General features: G+C 38.8%; 1 protein-coding gene across 1 annotated transcript; it reads right to left on the bottom strand.

Annotated features, from left to right (window-relative positions):
- Positions 1-663: 663 nt before the first annotated feature.
- chrna7a (cholinergic receptor, nicotinic, alpha 7a (neuronal)) lies at positions 664-25,888 on the bottom strand. The gene is made up of 10 exons (XM_085459040.1): positions 25,670-25,888; positions 23,021-23,160; positions 22,551-22,595; positions 18,142-18,251; positions 14,955-15,034; positions 9,675-9,842; positions 9,371-9,565; positions 4,276-4,362; positions 3,302-3,411; positions 664-1,863 (listed from the first exon to the last, which is right to left on the bottom strand). Exons 1-10 carry the CDS (start codon positions 25,875-25,877, stop codon positions 1,321-1,323), a joined length of 1,686 nt encoding a protein of 561 aa, XP_085315166.1. The 5' UTR covers positions 25,878-25,888; the 3' UTR covers positions 664-1,320.
- Between the last annotated feature and the right edge of the window lie 633 nt (positions 25,889-26,521).

The following is a 26,521-nucleotide window of genomic DNA, read 5'->3' as shown; positions in this document are numbered from 1 at the left end:
ATTGCTATGCATCCAGTGTGCACTAATGTAACAACATTTTTTCCACTGAACTGATGGACATAAGGATGAAATCTGTGATTTAACAAGTGATGTGTGAAAGCTCAGTGGTATTAGGCAGAAACTGAAATTCTTTCTGGTGAAAATATGAGCATAATTACCACAAGGAGGTAATCATCTCACCTCTTTGTAATCACCTGTGACCAGCTGCTACTTAGGATGGAGGAATTCCTTCAGTCTTTGCCTCATTCATTGAATCAGTGAAGTCTAGCATTTGCTTCCCGTTCTCTCTATTCACCAGCTTCTCCTTTGTGCAGAAACTCCAGTGTGGAAAACTGGGGAGATCTTTTGGAGAGAATCCTACTGAAAAAAGTGGACTCACCTGTTTCACCAGGCCTCGGACCTCACTGCAAGAAAACGTCTTCATTGAGAGTAGTGCATTTGAGTTTGTTGGCTGTGACGTGTGAAAAACGAATTCTGGGGTTTAAGATGACACGTACTATCCTACTGCTAGAACCTCTGTCTAGTTTTCAGAAGGTTAAACTCTTGCTTCATAAACAGCTCCACATTTGCTTTACGTGTTTGGTTTTTAAAAAAACACTGAAAAAGTGTAAAAAAGGACATTATTCCCGTTGTCCCATGTGAGCATCTGTCATTGACAAGGGATTGTTTTTGAATTGAATGAATTTATTTATGAATCTTCAAAGTGGACAAGAATCAACCCATTGAAAGTAACTGATAAAAAATGAAACGTACAACATTTTGAACTATGAGAAATTCTTAGTGATCAAATCATACAAATATAAACAGTAAGTAAAACCAAGTAAGAAGACATTTAAATCAAAGCTTTTGGTTCTACTTATGATTGTAATACAATGTAATGTATGATATAGAAATGTGCTACATGAAATACATTTGAATAGAAGGTACAGTAGCCGTTATGTATATGGACCACATTACACATTACAGAAACATTATAATGCACAGTAATACACAGGTAACACAGCATAACTAATAACAGCATTCTTGCCAGGTTAGCAAATTGTATCATTGAAGCAATACTATGCAGTTTAGAGAATCATACAGTACAGGGTGTGAAGCCAGGCTGTGTGACAGAAAAGAGAAAAGCTAATTTTCAATAATGTAATGTGATGCATATATTCAGCTGTTTATGTATCACATACATTCTACATTTAACTTTGGATTAAGTATGGGTAAGTGTATCCAAATGACTACCCCGTGTGTTTGAAAATGGTTACTTTGTGAGAACAGTGATTGGTGTAGGCTTTTATATTTGATGAATCATTTATTTCCTGGGAACAACTAAGTGAAAAAGTCTTTGGAAATTGCCTCTACAAAGTTGGGTGCTGACATGAGGATACCAATAGTGCAGAGGATAGTGAAGAGTGAGAAAGCCATGAGACAAAGCCTGTCGATAACGGAGGCGGCGAATTTCCACTCGTTGCACACAGACTCACCCTCGTCTTGGTCGCGGAACCTTTTCGCGATGTAGCGCACCTCATCCAGGATCTTGGCCATCTCTAATTCTAGGCTTCCAACTGGGGTGACCTGACCTGCTGGGATGAGCATCTCGTCCTCGCCTGCCCGTCCAACCAGGCGTCCGCAGAGGACCCCGGAGTCAGACGAGGTGGCAGCAGTGGAGCAGTGAATGCTCTCCAGGCCACGCACGCCGACATAGAGCATGTTGCCATTGGTGCATTGGGAGGCTGAGGTGCTCATGTTGAGGTCTATGCTGGTCAGGCTGCTCCGTCGAGGCTTGTTGTGACAGGCTGAACGCACTCGCTCCTCACCCGGACGCCTCATACGCAGGAACCAGGCACACCAATGCAGGAGGATCACACGGGTCTTTGAGATAAAACGGTGAATGAAAGAGTGGATTAAGGCTGCAATTCACTTTAAATCTGCCATTGAAGAAATAAGAATGAGTGCAGAATATCAGTCTCATTTGTATGGGTTAGACACAGTAATATTTACAGAGATGCTCGATGGCGCGGTGGCGCCAGTGTCCGGCAGCCTCACCTCTGTCAGTGCGCCCCAGGGCAGCTGTGGCTACAATGTAGCTGCCATCACCAGTTTGTGAATGGGTGGATTACTTGTTGTGTAAAGCGCTTTGGGGTCCTTAGGGACTAGTAAAGCGCTATACAAATAGCGCTTTGTCATATTAACTTTTCCCAAATTGACAAATCACAGTAAAAAGTGGACTGAGTACACACTCACTGGCCACTTTATTAGCCACACATTGCTAGTACTGGGTTGGACCCCCTTTTCATCTTCAAAACGTACATATCTAATGAACTGTGAGTATATAAAACATGCAGGTGTTCACTCCACTAATGTTGTTGCATTCTTTGGCTCCATACCTTTTCATTAGGTTATTACCAGTTGCTCCAAATAAATTGGGAAACTGAATGAAATGTAAATAAAACAGGATGATGCAACAATTTGGAAATCATCTAAACCCTATATGTATTTTGACAATAGTACAAAGATAACTTATCAAATGTTAAAAATGAAAAATTTTAGTTTCTTTTGAAAACTCTGCCCATACAAGCAACAAGTTTTTAAATGTGGATTCACTGTTTACCACCGTGTTGCATCACCTGTTCTTTGAAGCGCTTGAGAACTGAGGAGCCCATTAGTGCAGTTTTGAGAGCTAAATGTTTTCCTATTCTTGCTTCATATAAGATTCCAGCTGAACTCCTCTGGGCTTTATTTTTCACATTTTTCATTTCATAGTGCAGATAATGCAATATTTTCACCATGTGACAAATCCTGAGTGCAAGCAGGTTATTGTAGATTGCTGAATAAAGTCATCTGGATGGCAGCATATGTGGAATTTATATATTGTTCAGCACTAGCATGGCCTTTATAGATGATTACTGTGAATTTGTATCCAATTATGTTACTAATCTGTTTCTTAGTAACCTTAATTTTGAACTGTTAGAGATTATTCTGTTCCTCTTTCCCAGGTTTCTGAAATATCTTTCAAATTACATACATTACTTACACTACATACACTTATGTTATATTTGTTACATATATTATATTTGATATAGTTTTAGCCCTTATGAATTCGCATATATATGTTTAATCAGTGTCATATTTGCTATATCTAGCATTTGTTTTTCAATTCATTACTTAAAAATGTGCATTTTATTTAGGTTTGTCAACAGTTTGTTTTTAATGTATTCCATATTTTTGCGTGTGTCTATAATGAAACGACATAAATAATAATGCCAGTAAAATTCACGAAAAAGTTATTACTGTTTGAGAAAACACTCACCCATTTTGGCATCTTGCCTCCATCAGGGTCGTGGTGATGATATTGCAGGACCAGAACTGTAGCAATCACTGAGAGACCGACAATGACCATTGTAGTGGCAAAATATTCGGCTGCATAAAAAAGAAATGCAGGCGGCAATCAGAATGGATCAGAAAGAAGTACTGTGTAGTAAAAAACAATGAGAAAACTAGATGATAACATCAAGATAAGATAAGATAAGATAAGATAACCTTTATTAGTCCCACACGTGGGAAATTTGTTTTGTCACAGCAGGAAGTGGACAGTGCAAAAGTTATGACGCAAAAATTAGAATACAATAAGAATAAATACAGTACACAGCTGTACAGAATAGAATAAAATAATATACTATATACAGTAGAATAAAATAGAATAAAAATATACAATAAGATAAAAATAGAATACGAATGCTATATACAACTGAGTAAAGATACAACGATGCCAGAAAAGATTATTGTACTTAGTGTTATTGCACATGTGTGGATGTGTGTGTTTGTTCAGTTAAAGTCTTTGTTGTGGAGTCTGACAGCAGTGGGGAGGAAAGACCTGCGAAATCTCTCCGTCCCACACCGTGGGTGCCGCAGTCTCCCACTGAAGGAGCTGCTCAGTGCTGTCACAGTCTGCTGCATGGGGTGGGAGACGTTGTCCAACAGGGTTATGCATACAAGAAGAAAGGCCGGGCCGATCATTAAGGACAGCAAATATGTCTTCATCCCTTGAGCATTACTGCTCACTTATGTGCCTGAAGAAGTGCTTTCATTCCACTGATTCAAACAGACTGACTCAGATCCCTAAACCAAAATGAAATCTAAATACTGGATAGCTGCTTGAATTTGGCTACACTGTGATATAAGGAAATCCCTGATGAAAAATGAATACAGAAAATTTCACCCTTTGCTTCTCTCTGATAGTAGTTGACATCCATAGGAACTGCTTTTAACTTTGGCCTGGCTTACCTATTAAAGGCACAGAGTCTGATGTGGCAGGCATAATCTCTGCAACTAGCAGCATAAAGACAGTCAGAGAGAGCAGGACCGTAATACCTGGGGAGGAAACCAAATCTCAGTTATCAGCTGACAACAAAACGTAGTTCAACAAAAGTATTCACACACGTATGTTTTTGATCTTTCAATCAGCTACAAATCACCATAAGCTGGATGTTATGTCACAAACAGACACAAAGACCCTCTAATATTATAGCAATAAATACTGTTGCAGACGTATTAAACATTAAAATGACTGTTTTATCATTTTCAGGTGTTTGCAGTTGCTTTGTACCCAGATTTATTCTATTATTCACATTTTGTTCCTATTTCGCACAAAGCCATTCAATTTATTCCATGAATTTGTGCCACCTTATACTCTTTTAGTCTGCTAATTCTGCTTTGTTTTAAAGTTTATTCTACTCCACAGCAACTGGTTAATTCACAGTAGTCAAATGTGAAAAATTGAAACATATAATCTCTGTAAATCAAAATTCGGGAGTGATCAAACCTCACTGTGTCACAAGATGACCTGAAAAGGTAAAAGCAAGAGCAACACGTATCTTTAGCTATGGGGAGACAAATTTTCACTTCACCACTGGCTCTAATGACTAACTTCACAACTTCCCCCATGCATGCCCATGTGCGTTTGATACCTCTGAAAAACACTTTAAAAGCGGCTTGAGTTTGTCATAACTGCTACTTTAGTCCTTTCTTTGGATCAGGGAAGAATATTTAAATCTGAGAAGGACTGAGGAGAGTATTAATGTTCTTCAACATCTTCAAAAGTTATTTTTTGAATTTCTTAGATAGGGAAAAAGACCAGGCCAGTGACACAGGAATGAGGATCAAATAAGTAGCAGCCAGATGCCGTTAATGTACTTGATTAATCTATTGTTAACAAGTGTGAGCTCATCTATAAAACAGAGGTTTTGGTAGTTTGCTGGTCTGGAGCCTTCAGGTGTTTTAGGTATCTCAGGTGTGTTTGGTGTGGCTGTGGTTTAGCAGGTAGAGCGTGTCATCTACTAATTGGAAGGTTAGTGGTTTTTCCAGCCTGCACCCTTGGACGAGATACTGACCCCAAGCTGCTCTCTGATGCATCTGTCAACGTAGAAATATGTGTGAATGTTAGATAGAAAGCACTTACGTGGAAAACTGTATGAACGGGTGAATGAGCCAAGTTGTATAAAGTTGTGTTCAGGTAGGCTAAAAAAGCGCTGTATAAGAACCAGTCCATTTAACACAAACTTATGTGTGGACAGCCCAGCAAACTCATCCCAGGGTCAGACCATGCAGTACTCAGAGAAACTGCAAAAAACCAAGAGCTACATCACACACACTACAAGCCTCAGTTACTGTGTTAAATATGACAAATAGGAAAAGAATGAACAAGTATAGGTGGCTTGGAAGGATAACTAGGAGAAAGTCTCTTCTTTCTATATGGCAGCACAGCTTCAGGTTTCAAAGTTTCTGAACAAACTACAAGACTTCTGGAACAATGTCCTTTAAACAGATGACACCAAAGTGGAAACTGACCATAGTGCCATCTACGGTGAAAAACAAACACAGCATATTGACGCAAACACCTCATTTCAACTGTCAAGCACTGTGTTTTTTGCAGCCACAGGACCTGGGCACACTATCGACCATATATTCCTCTATGTACAAGTATTCTAGAGTCAAGCACAGTGATGTGAGGCCATCAGTTCAGCAGCCCAAACTGGGTCATGCAATGAATCGTGGGTTGTGCTCTCTTCTTTGCATAACTACATACACAATAATCTTTCTTAAAAATGTCATACTGTAGTTTAAATAGCATAATATCAAACAGTTAGCTATTCAAACATTCAAAAAATAACTAGTTTCATTTTATTTGGCTATTTTGTTGTTTTTCTTTAAATTTTCATCTTACCATTAAATGCACTATAATGTTCCTGTTGATCCATTTATAATATCACAAATCACACTTCTTATGGCAGCTCAATTTAACTGAAATTAAACCAGGCAATAAATGCTGGCATTAAAACACATTTCTCACTCTGTGTTCGCCATTCTTAAAAATGCTGACGTTGAGTTGGGTAACTAGATATACTGATTTCATTTACAGTGGTTTTTATGACATAGTCAGCACACACATAGATTGAGAAGAAGCTATGAGACATTGAAGTGATATAAATTTTTTATACATAAACAATTTTAAATAAATTTTGTGTTAAAGAAGAATTCATACTATCATAGAAACTTATATCTTCACACACCCAATCCTCATTTCTCTTTCCTCTATAAGCTTTGAAAACATAAAAAGCAACATACAGATGAAAATGCACACAGTGAGCCCACACATTAGGCATCATTTGGTTAATGAAGGAATCCAGCTGCAACACAGGACTCTAATCATTTGAAAAAGGCAGAAACTACATAAATTAATAGCCTCTACTGAAACATGCAGTACACACACCTCAGATACTGTCTATATAAAGCATTTATAATGAATGAATGAAACACTCAGGCAACTCTGACAACTGCGATAAGATTAAAGGTTTTCAAAGGTCTTCTGACAATTCTGTTCGTCAATCTGTGGTTATAATTAGGTCACTTCATAAAGCCACGGAGCAATAGGATTGCTGGAAAGCCATTGGTTTTCATAAAACCACTGATTACCCAAGAGAATATGGGTAAGCAGTGGTTTTGAAGTTGTCTAAGATGGAGAAAAATTAAAGAATAATGAAAGAAGGTTTGACTGCGTGTCAAAACTACTTGGGCTGCAAATGATGTAACCTGGTTATGATCTCATTAATTCTTGGCCATTTTGCTTCATTTTTCATATCATAGTTATCACAAAGATCACAGTCACGTTAGCATAAGGTCGTTTACAAAATGATCAAACTTTCTGTAGCATGGGGGTTTAGGAACATTTGATTTTTTTTTACAATAATTGTGACATTGAAGCTTCTTGGAAGGACTTGCAAAAGAACAAAATTGAAAATGTTTTAACAGAATTACCGTTGTAACCTGAGGATGGAACACATCATCGAGAAAAGTCAGTGTTCAGAAATAGGTTGGTGGATGTGCAGAAACAATACTGGGGTCACTCAGGACCTAAACAGAACACCTAAACTCTAAAGTCTAACTGAAAAAGATGCCACGGCAATTGAAGTATCAAAGGTGAAACAATGTCTGAAAGGTACACTCTAAGTAGCAGAGGTGCAGACATGCCTCTGAAACCCCAATTTAAATTGATAACGTCTTATGGTTCTGGCAACAAACGCATATTACAGACGGCTGCTTTAGAGTCACGCAGGATATAAATCTGGAATATTGCACCACAGCAAAATTGGCTGCCCAGATGAGCTCATCAGAAGAGAATGGATCTCGATTTCATCTTGAAAAAAAAATGAAGCTAATGGAATTTTAGTTTAGTGTTCGGTGATACGACAGCTTAAAAATAATGTAGCGTATGGCTTGATTGGCACAAGGATTTCTGCACTAACAAAATGCATTCCAACTGAGAGTGATATCCCAAATCAATTCATATTAAAAAGGAGTCTATATCAGTAGCTTTGCTAGAGTTGTAATTTGAGTGGAATAACAACATTGGCAAGCTCACAATGACAATGCTGATACAGTGAGTTTAAACATATACAGGGTTTATTGTTCTCAATGTGAATTGATGCTCTGGGTTATTATTGTATTCGACTCTATTACAATTAAGGTTATGTCTTCAACTCATAGTAACTTTGCTTGGTAGCTCAGAAACTTAAAGTTTTAATTTTCTCAGCGTGGCGGAGAAAATATTTTATCTTTTCACTAATTGCAAAAGCACTACTGCAATTAGTGACATTCTGAAATGTGCAACTTGGAAGTTCCTGGTTTCTAAACTATCTGCATTTTTAATTCAGAGCCACATCTTTGGGTAGATTGTGTCTAAAAAAAGTAGAACCACATTTGGCGCTAGCTATGTGTTCACAGAGTGCGATTAAAGCTTTCAATATTGGTTAACAGACTTATCAGTATGGTTGTGATACTGAGGTGATATGCATTAACTTGCTGCTTAAAGAACATATTGCAGACAAAGAGTTTTGGAGTAATTTTAAAATAATGGCATCACATTGTTTCCCCAACTTTATTATTTAATACTAACCTCACGATTGTCTTTAGCACATATAGCAGCTGAGAAAACAGTGGTAAGAAGTCAAGAAATGTCTTCGCTGTAAACTGTCCACTTAGTTAATATGTTGTTTTTCTGTGGTTGCTCTAAAATTCTGCCACCAGTGCTATCCTTCGGCCTCCTAGCAAATGCACCTTTGGTATAAATTTGAAAATCCTAGTTGACATCTTTCTGAGTTCCTGTGTTCAAAAGATTTTAAAAAACAACAACTTGACCTTCTATCTTGAGGTGAAGGTATAAGATTCAATGAGATTCAAACTCATCTGAGATTTTTAGTAGATGTACCATTTGTATCAATTTGAAAATCTCACATACCCTCATTCCTGAGTTATTGCATTTCACCCCTCAGCATTTTCAGGCTGAGGGGTGAAAAGCACAAGGAAATGGATCTGACTGTGTGTCAGGTATCCAACAATATAACCAAAAATGCATGGTGGTTTCAGTAATGTGAGCACAGTAAAGGGACTTTCACATAGTCTTTGTCGCTTGTGGTTTGTTGCTAGTGGACATTCCAGGCTCCGGTTACCTAGGTAACCCTGTAATGTAGGTAACTGTGGTAGTTGCTTAAATCACTCATCTGAGGGTTGAGAAAAGATGGGACACACCTTTTTCTACTATCAGAAATTTATTTTGCCTGGTGTTGCCTGAAGTAGCTGGATGTAATTCAATTTTTATGACCTCTGGTTGCCACGTACCTGCTAGTTTCTTAATATGTGGACTCCCATTAGCGTATCATGGCCATCCATTGCTTGCTAACTTTTGATGGGTTTCCATCTATAATGCAGGTTCTTAACTTTGCAATTGAAGTCTTGAGATTACAGTTCTTACAAACTGGTGTTACAAAAAATTGCTGTCAAACTGAACTTTTTTTTTTTTTTTTTTGAATGAAGCTGGTTTTACCCAGGGAGATTTTCTCTCCAGAGTCAGCAGGCAGGAGGAAGACAAGCAGGGCCAGAGTAGAGATCAGGACGCATGGGATGAGAAGATTGAGGCCATAGTAGAGCGTCCGTCTGCGCATCACCACGGTGAAGGTGACGTCAGGGTACGGTTCCTCACAACAGCCGTAGAAATGCTCATTCCTTTGTCCTGGAACCTCTGATTCAAAACAAGGCACACATTTACTGTGGTCCGACGGGTTACAGAAAGTTGGAGAGAAAGATTAGAGCAAAATATTTTCAATGATTTTACTGACAACCTTACTTACCAACAAGATCCCACTCTCCGTTGGCAATGTAATTGCTGATATCTGCATCCATCACCTTTAAGTCCAGAGACCAACCCCCGTATGTCCAGGAACCAAACTTCAGGTCACATCTTTGGACATCAAACGGGAACCAACGCACATCGATGTGGCAGGTGCTCTTGAAAATCCCTGTTGTGGTGAGAAACACTGAAAGATGCCGAAAGACTTGCTTTCATACATATTGTACTTCACCTGTAGATAGAAACGGACACATGAATATTCCAAGCTTAGTTAGAGAGCACACTCGATTACTCTGGTATATAGGAAGCAGAGAGAAACTGAAAAATGAAAAAGAGAGGCAGCAAAGAGTTTTACTCTGAGGAGATGTGAAGTCAAAGTGCCATCCATCTGAGAAAGAGTACAAAATCCAATATGACAATGCGATGAAAGTGGAGGGTGATTCTTCAGGACAGGCAGCCACCAAACTATTTTCATCCATATTTAAGAAATATAGAAGACACTGGCAGTAAACAATGCCTCTGCTAGCGGCATTAAGGTGGCAAACGTGAATATGAAATGAATATAGACAATACTGAAGAATGAGTCCGATTTACTGTAATGAACCTCAGTCACAAAGACAAATGTCTGGAAATTCAAATGATTTGTCCAATCTGCATACAGTTTTATCCACATAATGCAGTTGTGTTCAACTCAAGCATGAAATGATTATTTGGTACCAATAAGGCATCCAATGAGGAATCATTTGGAGAAAAGTTGAGAGGCAATTTTCTTGAGACAGAAGTAATCAATCCAGAATAAATCTAGTGATCAAGCTGTATTGATTAAAGATGCTAAGGGAAAGCCAGCCAGCACTTTTGCTGGGTAAGGAAAAAGGGGAAGAGCTTGGCAGGGAGAGCAGTAATCACCAGCTATGACAGGAAGGCACTCTGTTTCAGTGTGCTCCCTTGAATCCATGCTTATACTGCATATGTAGAGTGATCAGCCATGTCATTGAAACCACAGGTGATGTAAATAATTACACTATTATTTTTAGCCATTTTTTTTAGCCAGTTACACTGTGTCACTTCACATCATATTTTCCTTTGAAAGCAACGAAAGCTTGTAGCTTGTGACTTTTTGGTGACTTCTTCCCCTGATGGGCATAGGGGCTGACCTCCACTCGTGGGTACAGAGGGACACCTTGTCATACTTTTGTTATTTAGGTTTTTATCTTTATTTGTGGTTCTCTTTTGATATTTATTGTGTGTAAATGGTTGTACAGTGCTATATAAAGAAACTTTACTTTCTTACTTACCCTATGATGGGTCAGCGATAACCTTTGCAATATTTAAGCAGTCGGTTTTAACTTTATGATTGGTAGGCGTGTGTGTGCATATGCACTGATGGTTTTAGAGAGAGATTTATATATATAAAAACATAAGGCCCGTGGGCAAGAATCAGCCCAGCAAAAACTCCAATCCGTCCCACAGTATGGCTTTGGAAAATGTGAAAGAGGACGTAAATTTCAACTTTTAAACTGCATTTTCACAAGTTCGACAGCTTTTCCTAGGAATAAAGACCTCCCTCATGGACATTCATACTACACCAGAGCAATTAAATGAGACATTTCTTTCTTTTACAACAGCAGCGTGTCTTTATCGTGTAGAAAAACTGAGACAAACTGGTGAAATTGCATTTTTTTTTCTTATGTTAAGATATCTCATTGAATAAATATGTAGTTACATTTCTGTACATTGACAGGATGTCTGGGCCACATAAGATTAGTATGTGACCTGCAATGTAAATTGAGTTTAACATGCCTAATATATAGCATCAAAATGTGAATGGTGTCTCAGAACCAGGTGGATTTGGAAAAAAAAAATGTCATTCTGCTTTAAGAAAAACATTAGAAGATGACACTTTCTTTGCAAGAATGAGATGAAAAGAGTAATAACACAGTTAAACATGTGACCAGACTTGCTAAATGAAAAACCACATTTTTATGCTAGCCTAAGTCGAGAGCTCCTGGCTCATATTTCATACTTAGCAATACTAATCTTCTCATGTAACACGTCATAGAAAAGACAAAAAAAAAAAAAAAAGAAGAAGAAGAAGCTAAAAACCTAACATATTAAAATACATCTGTGGGGCATTAAGTTCAGGAAATCAATTCAAAGCTGCAGCTTATGAGAGCTCATTAGCATCTGCTATCCCCAAGTCATAGTTTGTCATGTTACTGCACAATGGTAAGAATCTGCTCGGTATAATAATAATAATAATAATAATAATAATAATAATAATAACAGGTTTGTTTCAGTTCATAACCAACTAAAACCTCTTTTTGTAGAAAATAATTCAACTTAAAGTAATTTATGAATCAAAGACAGTCATCCACTCTCTCAGATTTTATTGTGAATACTGCAAAAATAATTTGAGTTCATTACAAAGCCAATATGAAAAAATAATGAGACTTCTTGTTCTTTATGTCAAATAATGATATACTATCATAATTATTATGTACAAGTATTCCAAAAGCCCTCCAGGGTTAAAATTTCATATATTTGCAAAGCCACACCAGACCCACATTTGTTCACTGCTCTGAATTATTAAAGTCGGGTACTTGTCGCTACAGAGAGAAGTGACGAGTACCTCTACAGTAATACTCATGGGGGTGTAGATGCACATTAATGGCAGCGAGTCGCTGTCCTCTGAGGACGAGTGTAAAGCAGATGTATTTTGATAATTAAAGAATAATGAAACATTTTCAAAGGTTTGGATTTTAGTCACACAAACAACAAATATAGCACGGGTATTTTCTTTTTTAGCATCATATAAAATGTCAGTTAATTTTTGCCATTACATGTAGGTTTTTAGTCACAAAAGACTCTTCAAGTCTTGAAATGTGATCGAGTGGTTATCTGCAGCCTCTAAACATTGGCCTGTTCTGTTCTGTAACTGTGTTTGACAAAAGGTTTTATTAGGACATCATTCTTACTACCTGTGTTTATACAGGGAGTGCAGAATTATTAGGCAAATGAGTATTTTGTCCACATCATCCTCTTCATGCATGTTGTCTTACTCCAAGCTGTATTTGCTCGAAAGCCTACTACCAATTAAGCATATTAGGTGATGTGCATCTCTGTAATGAGAAGGGGTGTGGTCTAATGACATCAACACCCTATATCAGGTGTGCATAATTATTAGGCAACGTCCTTTCCTTTGGCAAAATGGGTCAAAAGAAGGACTTGACAGGCTCAGAAAAGTCAAAAATAGTGAGATATCTTGCAGAGGGATGCAGCAGTCTCAAAATTGCAAAGCTTCTGAAGCGTGATCATCGAACAATCAAGCGTTTCATTCAAAATAGTCAACAGGGTCGCAAGAAGTGTGTGGAAAAACCAAGGCGCCAAATAACTGCCCATGAACTGAGAAAAGTCAAGCGTGCAGCTGCCAAGATGCCACTTGCCACCAGTTTGGCCATATTTCAGAGCTGCAACATCACTGGAGTGCCCAAAAGCACAAGGTGTGCACACAAGCTGAAACGTCAAGACTGGGCCAAGAAATATCTCAAGACTGGTTTTTCTAAGGTTTTATGGACTGATGAAATGAGAGTGAGTCTTGATGGGCCAGATGGATGGGCCCGTGGCTGGATTGGTAAAGGGCAGAGAGCTCCAGTCCGACTCAGACGCCAGCAAGGTGGAGGTGAAGTACTGGTTTGGGCTGGTATCATCAAAGATGAGCTTGTGGGGCCTTTTCGGGTTGAGGATGGAGTCAAGCTCAACTCCCAGTCCTACTGCCAGTTTCTGGAAGACACCTTCTTCAAGCAGTGGTACAGGAAGAAGTCTGCATCCTTCAAGAAAAACATGATTTTCATGCAGGACAATGCTCCATCACACGCGTCCAAGTACTCCACAGCGTGGCTGGCAAGAAAGGGTATAAAAGAAGAAAAACTAATGACATGGCCTCCTTGTTCACCTGATCTGAACCCCATTGAGAACCTGTGGTCCATCATCAAATGTGAGATTTACAAGGAGGGAAAACAGTACACCTCTCTGAACAGTGTCTGGGAGGCTGTGGTTGCTACTGCACGCAATGTTGATGGTGAACAGATCAAAACACTGACAGAATCCATGGATGGCAGGCTTTTGAGTGTCCTTGCAAAGAAAGGTGGCTATATTGGTCGCTGATTTGTTGTTGTTTTGTTTTTGAATGTCAGAAATGTATATTTGTGAATGTGGAGATGTTATATTGGTTTCACTGGTAAAAATAAATAATTGAAATGGGTATATATTTGTTTTTTGTTAAGTTGTCTAATAATTATGCACAGTAATAGTCACCTGCACACACAGATATCCCCCTAAAATAGCTAAAACTAAAAACAAACTAAAAACTACTTCCAAAAACATTCAGCTTTGATATCAATGAGTTTTTTGGGTTCATTGAGAACATGGTTGTTGTTCAATAATAAAATTATTCCTCAGAAATACAACTTGCCTAATAATTCTGCACTCCCTGTATACAACACATTATGTGTGTTGCATTTATGTTTAAACTGCACCCACAGGAGGCTTATGTAACATGATGCATCATTCTAATACACACTTCACTGAAGACTCGCACAGGGAAATGTTTTTTTGTTTTTTTGGATGATATGTAGAGCCTATGGACCACTTTGTGCTTACTCTACTGCTGTATAGAAAGCATTACCCACACATGAGCCGGGACAGAGGTAAAACACTTGGACTGGATCTAGAGTAAGGTGTAACAATTAATGCTTTAACATACAGATGAATGGGTCAGAAGATTCAGGAGCCATGTATTTATTTTAAATGTACCCAGCTAATGTCTGCTCCTGACAGGACAGGCCACCTCTGTGGGTTGTTTCCACATATCATTTGTTATCGTTTTTGTTTTCATATTTCATACAGTAAGTGTTGCTGCTCCACATCGAAAGGAGCCAGCTGAGGTGGTTCGGGCATCTGACAAGGATGCCCCCTGGGCGCCTCCTGGGTGAGGTGTTCCAGGCATGTCCCACCGGGAGGAGGCCCCGGGGCAGACCCAGGACACGCTGGAGAGATTATATCTCTCGGCTGGCCTGGGAACGCCTTGGTGTTCCCCCGGATATGCTGGAGGAGGTGGCTGGGGAGAGGGAGGTCTGGGCCTCTTTGCTTAGGCTGCTGCCCCCGCGACCCGGTCTTGGATAAAGCGGATGAAGATGGATGGATGGATGGAAGTGTTGCTGCGAAGGTAAAAATGTCTTTTTCCCCAGTCAATATGTGTCAGTGACTAAGATATGGCTTTTACCTGGAGGTAGGTAGGAACAGGTGCCCGAGGAGTTGACCAAAATGTTGGTACGGAACGTAGCATCGAACCTTTCGTCCGCACTGTAGACAACATGGAACAATTCCAGCATTTAATGTTGAGTTATTTGCCACCAGTATTATTTCAGTGGAAGTTACCAAGCGAGGAGGGGCAGTTGTGGTAGGAATATATAAATAATTCTCTAAGTCATTATTTCTGCAGATACACAACAAACAAGGAGTCACATCTCATGCAAACCTTCCCAGGAGATGAGTATTTAGTTGTTACCCTGCTACCCACAATGCACTCCACCTAAATAAATTCCCAAAGGCTGGGGCACGGTTGAGCTAAAGTTGAATAAAGAAAATGACATTCATATGAAGTACAATGCTCTCTCTCTCTTATTAGCTGCCAGGGGAGTAAGGTACCTTTAATGTATTTTGTTCAGATGTTCTAGAGATTGATTAATGGTGATCGCTATAGCTTTATTTCATTTGGGACATATAATGAAATGCTCTTCCTACCATTTCTATACAATTTGTCTAAATTATTTATTGCAAAGTGCTTTTCTAGCTTTTTACTTAAAGTGCACAGCTCCCCTATCCTTGAAGTGTAATATCCCAGCCGTGTAACCAACCTACCAATAAGATAAGAAGATAAAGTTAAAATCTTTTATTTGCCATTTGTACACATACACTGGGTGTGGGTACTCAGGAAATCTTGTACAGAGCTTAGAGCCAGAGGGGAAAAAATGAAGATAAGAAAGAAAGAATATGTCAAATAATTTCAAGTATAAAACAGTAGTTTCTGTATTGCACTTACACTAAATGACTGTGGCACGGAAAAATATCACACGTTATTAAGATGCATATTGCACAGTAAAATGTGTATTGCACATAAGAATATATGTTACAGTGGATAAAGCCAAAATACACACAAATACTAACTAACTAACTAACTAACTAAAAAATATATTTGTGTGTATTTTAGTTAGCCTTTATTTTGTTTTTGACCTCAGAATGACTGTGACAGCGAAAACTTCAAAAATGGCATTGGACTGCATTTTTATAACAGATGTATTTAAGCTGAGTTTCTCATTGCAAAGAAAAGGGATATAGTTTAATAGCAAAGCCCATCACCTGATCTCAACCCAGCACAGCATGCCTTTCAGTTACTTAAGACAACACTGACATCAGACAGACCCACAACAGCCGGTAAAAAAATCAGTAAAAATCAGGCAGAGCCTGTCAAGGGAAGGAAATATCAAGTGCTGATGTCTATGTGTTCTGGACTTTAATGACTGTAGAGGATTTTCATCCAGGTATTTAAAACCATCCTGAATTTAAAATGATGTCAGTTTGCCCAATTAATTTTGAGTTTCTGAAAATGGCCATTCATTTAAAAAGCTATAACTCCTAAACAGTTAATGAGACACTCTGTTTTCCTCAATTCAATCGCGTATCATTCGATTTAAAATCAACTGTGTTGGTATACAGAGTTACAATTACAAAAACAAAAAACAGAAAAGGACAAGGACCGAGCTGCATGTATCTTTAAATTCTCTGCTTGTCTGTCTCAGCAAGACAGTCATAATAATGCCTGTGGCAGCACGGGGTCTGATGCTTTCCAGAGCTCATGAGCAGAAGCCTGAACACAGTATCTTTTCACATGTTGCCACTTGAATACAGTTATTCTATTCAGGCACTCCCACTCTCTTTGGGAGCTATGTCATAGTAAATAAAACAGTCAGTAGTATACGCTCATTTTACATTCTTATGTGTCCTTGTTTAATAAAATGTCTAAATGTTTGATGGGATATTTGTGCTGGTTGCGCCCAATCAGTTGTAGCCATCTCACTCTGCAGCTGGAAATCTGATGGCGCCAGGGTTACATTTTTAACAGCATACACACACATAGTGAACGTTTAGGTCAAAAAACAGATGACAGCCTGCCAAATACAGCAATGTTCGAACTGTAATTTGGGAGACAACAACATATATAAAGTTGGAGGCTATAATTAAATATACTTGTACTTAATGTCATGGTCCTGGGTCAGTGACCCAGCGTTTGAGTTTATTGTTATTATTTTCTAGTTCACTCTGATTTTGTATTCTGTTAAACAGTCTGGGAACTTCCTGTTTTACTTTGTAGATCCATGTGTGACTTCATTGTGTTCAACTTATGTCTCCCTGTCTCGTCATGTCAATTAGGTTCAGCTGTGCGTCCCTGCTGTGAGTCATTTCCTGATTACTTTGTATAGTGTTTGTCTGCCTGCTCGTCTGCATTTGATGGTGTTTTGTTCATCACTCTGCATCTCTTGTCATGTTTTCAGGGTTGTCTTTAGTTTTCCCAGTGTAGGTTTTGGTAGCTTTTCGTTCCTCATTCCCTGTTTTGCCACTTTGGTCACTTAAATAAACGCTCACTCGCATCATAACCTTTGCCTGCATTTTGGATCCTTTTCTACACAAACACCACACCGTGACACTTAATACCATAAAAATAGGAGGTGTTAAAAATATTACTAGCTATTTATGTTTAATTTAGTAACAAGTTTAAATTTCAAGTTTACTCACAGAACATCCAATAATTACAAAATTTTACAGGTAACTATATTAACATTTTGTTCATACCAAAGATATGCTAAAGATTATACAGTATTCATTGGATTTTGTATCTCCTGTACATCACATCCTTCAAAACGAATATAGTAGAGGATGAGGCACAACAGTTTTCTTTATTCGCCATTTTTAAACCACAAGATATTGTTTACAATATTTGGTCTTTAGTGTATCACAGACAGCGTGACTGCAAACAACCTTGTTTAACCTCTGGAGCACCAAAATCTAAAAATGCATCACATCCCTCTGAGATCCCTGTGCGTTATGTAGAAGAAAATGCATGCACACTAATACTTACTTAGGCTTCTTGGGGAATCTATATTGTAACCAGAAACCCCTTTTAACCATACACGGTAATCTTCCACTAACCTGACGTGCACATCCAGAGAAATGTAACTACTCTTCAGGTCGATGGAGTCTGTAGAGACTGAATTTCATGGAAGCGTACGGGTTAAAAGTAGCTTCCCTCTATGTTGTAAGTTATGATGTAGATTTGCTGCAGAGGTCTAAATCAGGCACAAATCTAACACCATGTACAACTACAGTTTACAACCCAGCAGATCAGTGCCTACCTGTTATACAGCAGAATGTCTGGTTTCCAAATGAGATGGTCAGGAAATCTCACATTGGACACACCTGGATAATCCAATGGATTCCACTGGAGGTAATAGTCAGTCCAGTACTGCAAAATGCAAACACATTTGACACCTTGACTTTCACATTCCACTTACTTATTTTTAATACATTTAAAGGCCTATGGGCTTATTAAGCCTTTTTAGAGGCTCGGGGATTTAACACGGTTTCCTCGTAGCAGTGACAGTTACTATAAAAGCCAAAATAAATGTATGTGACAACATCACAGAGTGACATGGAACAAGAATGAGACTTGATTTCTGTCTGGAAGGTTTTCTGTTCAGAAAAAATGCTGCTAAGCGCATTTGAAATGTCGACATAATTGGAAAACTCAGAGGATGATTACAGTTCCAGCTTGTAGCTGTTGAGACATTTCAACCCAAAATGTCAGAAGATTATTATATTTCAGTTATAATAAGCACAAGTACTGTTTAAAGGGCTCTTAATACCTGCTTTCTGTGACATCAGACCTGGCCTGAGATTTAACGTGGTTATGGTGATGGTGATGGTGCCTTGGCCAGGCTGAAAATATGAGTTTACAGTTGTGTTGGTCTTTACTGCAATGTCTATTATATGTGACTACAGAGGCTGAAAGACTCCAGGATTATGCAGAAGGTGATGCTGTATATGGGTGAGGCAGGCTGTTAAACATTTAAACTAAACTTTGGTACTTAGTGGATACTTGGTTTACACACTGTAGGAGATACAGTGTCTATTCATTTATAGACAGTATATATGTAAATATCAGAATGTATAATTAAAATGGATAAATATGATGAGCTAAATAGCTTAGTAATTAATAAGCATTTGATTCCTTTTACTCCATTTCTAACTGAAAATTGTCAATATTTTTCATCTTGTGAATATGATGGCTTTCATTTATTTCATGTTAATTTTTTTCAAAGGTGCTTCAACAAGCATTTAGCATTTTTATAATATATTTTTAGTTTTTTAAGAAATTTAGACCGTTTTTTTTTTATAGATTTTTTAATAAATTTGTGAGAATTTTAAGCTTTCTTCCACTTGTCATTATGAGGTATGGTGTGTAGAATTGTGAGGTGAAAAATGAATCTGATCCATTTTGGAAAAAGGCTGTAACATGAAAACATGTGGAACAAGTGAAGCGGCGTGCATAGTAATGTTAGAAGTTTATGCCTTTGCTTTATCATTCATATGCATCTGGCTCTTATCTGTGCACACGTGGTTTTACATCTTTAGTTTATTTGATTGTCTGCCTGGAACTGCAGGAACAGCAGGAACTGCAAAACAAAACCGAGTCTGTACTAAATCTGACCCTAACTAAGTGGAACTAAGCGGTCAAATTAATTAATGTTCATTCCCTTTTCAGATAAAACATATTTTGCACTAGAAAAATGCGCCTGAATTTTGGAATATCCTTTCCTTTAATGGCAGCATATAGTTTAAGTAGTATGAATTCCAGATGTTTCTGAAAAATCTGATAATCTAAAGCCAAACTGTGGGTTACACAGCCCTGGGTTCAAATGTAACGGGACAAAACAATATAAGGCACAAGAATGACTTTTGTATTACAGATTATTTTCTTAAAACACACTGTGAAGTGTGGAGTAAGTGCATATGAGAGCATGAGGGTGGGAATGGATGTTTGTATCTGTGTGTGCCTGTATTTCTGTGTCTATATGTCAGGTTGGGTGTCAGGCGCCACCTCTCTGGGGACATCTCAGGCCCTCCAAGGTTTGGAGGCCTATCTCCCCCCACCACCACTTCCCCTGCCAGTGGCGGACTCCCTCAGGTGTCGGTGCGTTGGTGGTTCTTTGTGTCTGGGGATGGGCGTCCAGGTACACACCGGCTCACTCCTTGGCGGCCGCTTATCGGGGCCTGGAGCCTGGGGCTCGCTCGGACCACTTCGGAGGTGGGGTGCCCCCGGCCTCTTGGCCTGGGGCTCGGTCACTCAGGCACAGCTGGCTGCCGGCGGAGCTCACGGGCACATCACTGCAACCCCCCCTGGCTTCTGCTCCGCGGCTGCTGAGTGAGCCCTCATCTGGGACTCTCCTCAGCTCTTTCTGGGACAGTGGCGCGGCTGCCCCTCTGTTGGTCTTCCTTGGTCTCTTGTGTTCTGGGGGCCTCTGGATGTCTGGAGTTTTGATCTCCTCCATACCTGCTTCATGCCCTGGAGGACGGGGCTGTGGCCCCCCCACACCCTCTAGCAGATTATTACATGAAGGAACCTTTTAAAAAAACAAGCGCGTCCATGCTCACAGGTGTACACACGGGTGATCACACCCACAAACTACACCCTTTTTGGCTCCTACCTCAAAGCACACTGTGTTCTGTTGATCTTATGTGCTGCACAATAATGTTTAATATTTAGTATTTACTGTCATATTCCCATATATCATTGTGATGTTGTTTATTCTATTACTCTTGTTCTCTTCTGCTTGTTTTCTTTTTTCTTTCTCAACAGGTGATCCAGGTGATTGATATATGCATTTTTTTTCTTTTTTTTCTCTGCCCGTTCTGTTGGTTTTTGTTTTTTGCCCTTCTCCCCCGTCCCTCTTCTCAGCGGTTTCTCCGTCCTTCTTTCTTTCTCCCCTTCTTTCCTCCAGTCAAGTCTGTCCCGTATTCAGCAAGTGAAAATAAAATAAACAATAAAAGGTGAATCAAATGGACCATTATGGGAAGGCTGGGATGGTCAATTTGGTAAAGTAAATCCGTTGGGCATCTTTCTTTGCCTTTAGACAATAATTCTGATGGCAAAAGAGCCAAACGGGACAGGCAAAAAAAAAAAAAACACACTGTGAATGGCATCTATCCCTGAGGATAAATGAAGGTACTGATTACACATAATGTTTAAAATGAAGCTCCAGAATTTCTTTTAAAATATAAATATGAATAGAAAGGTGAATATTTCACTGAATACAAAACTCCAACTCCAGATCCACAGCCGTGGTGATATGTATGAACACATACTGTAAAGACACTTCTCTTGATTACATGGCTTTCATAAGGAGTTTTCTAATCCAATCTATAATTCACTTTTAATTAACTCAAAGTGCCATGTTCAAGTTCCCAGTATAATGAACCATAAAGGTCAGTTAATGATAAAGGCAAAGGAAAACAAACTGAGGAAGGATATAATTGCCTGTGCATCTCACATGGTGATTTTGGAAAATGGCATTTCCACAGCCAGGGAACCCTCTTTAATTTGCATCACTGTTTAACAAGAAACTTTCCACCTACTTTTTAATCTTTACAACAAGTCTTTCATTCATTTAACATCTACAAAACTTGCTGATCTATTATTTCATTTGAAAAATAACTGGCCTTAAAATGACCAGACGTAACTCTACTCTCCGTTTTGTGCTTTATTAGTATGTGTAAACGACTATGCAAATTTGTCCATGTCTCATGCCAACTTCTGCCTGCAGGCTTAAATGCAGCCCTGTGTCTTAAGACAGCTGGTATTACATGAAACACAGCACTGCACAAGAGTATGAGGGCATAATCGTGCTTAATAATCAAAATACTTGTGTATCGAAGAGGTCATCCAGTTTGTTGGGCATTGTAAGATTTATAGTACAATTACCCAGTGGCACTGATGGAGGGCACTAGAAGGGTCGATCACATTTAATGTTTCAACATGTAATCTTAAAGAATCCTTCTCAGTATTTCAAAGTCGTATATGTAGCAATGTATACATCTTGTATGCATCTTTATGGCATTTTCCTTTTTTCCCCTTTTACTTTTCTCAAAACCTACGCAAGTAAAATAATCCAACAGATGCTGGATTGATGCTAAAACAAAGTACACTGTGGATGCTGTCGGCGCGATCATGTGCCGAAGAGCTAAAATGAATTTTGCAGGGAGCAGAAGGAGAGAGAGTGAACAAAACTCCCGCTGCGATGCCCCAGAATGATTTAAAACAGACCAAACAGCCTTGGTTCAGCCTTAGTAGAGCTGCTGACGATGCAGCAACAGGGATCTATTGTCACTGTATGGACAAGCTGTAATAAAGCATCTGCGTTAATACACTTCATCTCACTGCATGAAGGACAAAGTGCTGTACTGCCCATGAGGAAGACGAATAGAAAGTCTGGGTAGCACTATGCGTGAGTTACACAATTCATTTCATCACATGCTCACAATATGATAAATCTCTTTGTGGTACATGTTTGCATAAACTAAATACCAGATTAAATGCCAAAAGTAAAGGTGCAATGTAACACTTAGGGTGAAAATGGTCTTAGAGTTAACTGAGAGGATTTATATAAAACAGATGGCTCTATGATTAAAATGCATGATGTGTGTAAGTGCGGCCGTAAAGCTTCGCAACTCAGCTTTTCTGTGACTTTACATAAATTATACTTACCAGCTGTAGCCAAATGTTGGTTGTTAAAACCTGGTTCTTCTCATCCTGTTAGAAAAACAGAATTATTCATGTTTGTAATTAAGTACATTTATTTTACTTTTTTCTTTTTGATTTTTTTTAAATGAAGTGTATGCTTCATAAATGGGAAATCACACTACTAGAAATGTACAGATCCACAGAGGCGTCAGTTTTTAAACCTTTTATAATGCCTCACTCACACTAGAGAAAACAATGTTTGTAGACTGTGGCAAAATCAAAACTGCTGCATCAGTATGCACTAAACTTGGGAGCTTGCTGTTTTTGGAATAGTGGCTTCAATGATGGGGATCAGGTCTGTCATCTTTAAATATATGAAAATTGCTTACATAACCATGCATGACGTATCACTTTACTGGCATGTACAGTATATGTAGTAGACTACTATGTAGTATGTATAAACAGCTGTGTTTAATGGGCAATCATTTACGCACCACATCCATTATTTGCATGAGGGTGAGGCCGAAGGAAACAATGAGACTCTGAGAGTCATTCTGGACTGGTCTCACTAGTGGGTTGTATCCATTCATCAGGTCACTGTACAGTCTGCGCTGGTTTGGCCCTTGATGAGAAACTACAGAAAAAAAGAGAAACAGGTAACCAGGACTCCAACGAACAATTAATAAGTAAAATAAATTATAATTATAAGCAAGAAAGACATTGTTAGTCACATCAAATCATTCCTTAACTTCCAGCAGCCATATTGCAAAACAATTCACTATGCAGTATTTTACATCGTAGAATATGAAGTGTGAACAGTTATTTTTTTAGATGTTACTAAAACCTGAGTAAAAACAGTGATATTTCTAATATGCTGAAGTTCAGACAGCGACGCTAATTTATATCAAACATCAAGTACACACTTCTTTGCGTATTGTGCAAACTGAAATAAGGATCCCGTGCAATGTGAAATGCACAAAAGTCATGTTCATTTATTAAACATTATAAACTCTAATGTGGCTGACAAAAAAGAAGTAAATAAATAAAAACATGACCTACAGCCTGTCTGTAGCTTTCTTTTCTACTTTACACACTGAGTTGCCTCCACCCTACACACACGCGCACACAACTGTAATGAGAAAGAGCCCCACCAAGTAACACTGCTACACTGTACCTTCACATGCAAGAAGAAGAAGAACGTCTGCACTGATCTACGGGACAATCCATCCAACAGCTGTTGACATCTTCTAGTCTGGACTGGTGTGACAAGACTGACACACAACCACTGCCCTTAGATACGCAATGCTGCCGTGGCTCAAATGATCAATAAAACAATTTATTTGAAGTGAAGTTTACATATATTTGTGGATGAGACTGAGACAGCTAATTGAATTTAACTCAGCCTCTCCACTCTCCTGCAGCCTTTTACATCTTCCCCTTTTGCAGCCACTCACTACTACTCCACTTCTGTTCTGGGTCAGTCTCACTGCGTGGTGCTGAGCCACCTCCTGCTTCATTCAAGTTGTAAATCTCACACTTTAGAATAATTTTGCAATTGATTTAATGCAACTAAAGTTGGTGTTGGAGTTATCAACATTACCTGGGGTGGTGAAACAAATGCAGCCCAGACATGGCAATCTTTCAAATGCCATATTTGGACATGATTCATCTCCCAATCTCAAATCAGACCCGTCCCTCATTTTAACACACTCTTAGTTCCTCTCCTGAGTTATGGAGCGTTTTTGGCAGCATTTCTTCACTTCACTAATGGCCCAGTTTTCCTAAACCTCCTATGAGAAGCACATTATCCTGATGGATTGGCACAGAGCATACTGTCTATCTGCATATCCCTATTCCTCTGTTCTCTGTTGCATCCACTTCTTTCATTAAAAAAAAGGTTAGCTGAAAGCTTGTCTTTGTCCATATCCCAAGTGGATATCCCCCCACTCCTGATCTCACCGTAATCAAATTTCAATGCAAGGTGACATTAATGTGTTGTATTGTCCACATACTGTTATACACCCCAGTACCATGCTGTCCGAAAAACCACAGCGGGTCCACGAGAAATGAGCTTGGAGCCATAAAAGGGAGAAGGAAAGTCTCTCAACCTCTTAATCAAATTTATCAGCCTTAGTAATATCAAAGGGCTGGACAGGGCCTATAAGTACTCCACACATGCCCTGACATTTATATGTGCATGCACCGTATGCACACACACCAACAACACTTGCTTCGCTCTCAAAGAAACCTTCATTAACCCCTGCCTGTAAAGTGCAGACTAAAGAGCCCCAGTCAGTGATTATTATTAAATGAATTGCCTCAATTAAAATATTCAGACTTAGATCAGATTTGAGTAAAACCGATGAGAAGCAGTATTCAATTAAAATAAAACATAAAGCATTGAAGATTTTGCACGGTTTGCTTATTAGAAGGACCAGAGCCAGGATGGCAATATCTTGTGAAAGAAAAAAGACTGTTATTCTGTTTTGTTTTTTTAAACATAGAAGCATCTGTCCAGTCACTGTTTGCCCCAATCTCTTTATCACTCATAAACCACAATATTAGAAATGTCGTGATCTTGCAGCTCTTTTTATTCATTTTGCATAATATTTTTTCTAGTTACATCACGAGAAACCACACAGTTCAACAGCAAAAGAAAGTTCAGAGCTGACAGACAAATCAGCCACACGTAACATGTAGTATAAGACATTATAACATGTTTGTTCTCTGCAAGCTGCATATCGGACCTTACTTTAGTATAGTAATATTACGTCATAGCTTCTGAACCCATGAAAAACACACTTAATATCAAATACTAATAATGATGACTATAACTACAGTCACACCGAATCATTTGCACACACACGCACACGCACACACAACACTTTCATATGATTGCTAAGGCATCTAGACCAAAAGTGTCTGAAACTCAGTGTTTGGCACAACAGGTCTGCAATCTCAGCTAGGGAACCGCTAAAATCAATCCACAGCGGAGCAAGGTTGAACGCACATTAACACGTCTCGTTCAATAACACACACACAAAAATTCTATTACTCCTAATCATTTAAACAATAATTGTTATTTTTAACATGCATGGCGCGCGATAGAGTTAATTAGCCAAATGAAATGCATGCAGACATACCTTTCACTGTGCAGGCGGTGACTGCAATAGAAAGCAGAAAATTTACTAAGTCCATGTTGAAACGCGTGAGGAGTGAAAACAGAAAGACTCTTCTGGATGCAGGAACGGGAGCGATAACACTGTGGGGCGGTGTGAGTGTGAGATGAGAGGGAATTCTGCCAATAAATAACTCCTCCTCCCAATGAAGAGCCGCTGTTTGGCAGCCCATTAATGATTTAAGCTGAAGGATCAAAACTTTCTGCCCACAGTAGAATTTTTTATCCTTACCTTTAACATATTTTGTGGTACTCTGTCGTTTTTACAAGTGAACATTTTTGACTTTCAACACTGTTGACTGGATCTCCGTGTCCCCTTTCTGTTTTTTTGCGCATTGTAAACTACACAAATGACTAAATAGGCTACACTAAATCTATTGAGTTTATATAATTTATATTTCGTTTAAATATATTGTGGTTTTATATCAACCCACACTACCTCTTGCGTAACCTTTTCAGTCAAAAGCAGGAGGACGCGTCTGCGTAACTAGAGGCCATCTACTGGTCTGTAAAAACCACTACAATTATATTGCAGTTGTGGGATGGAGTCTGTTTAATTATCAGTTTAATGTTGCAAACACTGTACAGATTGTTTTTAATTTACCCCTATTTTAAATTCCTACACACAGAATGTGTTTAACATATCATTAAGACACACCAAGTAACTCATGCTGCTTTAGGATAGAAACTCTAACAGGGGTGGGCAATGAATTGTCCCAAGGGGCCAAATGAGTAACTGGGAGTTTTGTGAAGGGCCAAAACAATAAGCTGAGTTCTTCTCAATATAGATTTGACCTCTTTACAAGGTTATGGATAT

The sequence above is a fragment of the Copadichromis virginalis genome, linkage group LG1 (assembly GCF_057382275.1).
Source record: "Copadichromis virginalis isolate Kocher_CV1m ecotype Utaka linkage group LG1, C_Virginalis_male_GT1.1, whole genome shotgun sequence".
In the NCBI taxonomy this organism is placed as follows: Eukaryota; Metazoa; Chordata; class Actinopteri; order Cichliformes; family Cichlidae; genus Copadichromis; species Copadichromis virginalis.
Note: the sequence above shows the minus strand (reverse complement) of the source record. Positions and strands in the feature narration are given on the sequence as shown.

Coding starts and splice junctions, on each gene's coding strand:
- chrna7a (XM_085459040.1), bottom strand. CDS start 25,877: ATGGGCTGCCAAACAGCGGCTCTTCATTGGGAGGAGGAGTTATTTATT. Junction 9,566..9,674: donor CGGAGAGTGGGATCTTGTTG/GTAAGTAAGGTT, acceptor GTTTTGAATCAG/AGGTTCCAGGACAAAGGAAT. Junction 4,363..9,370: donor TGGAGAGAAAATCTCCCTGG/GTAAAACCAGCT, acceptor TTTCCTCCCCAG/GTATTACGGTCCTGCTCTCT.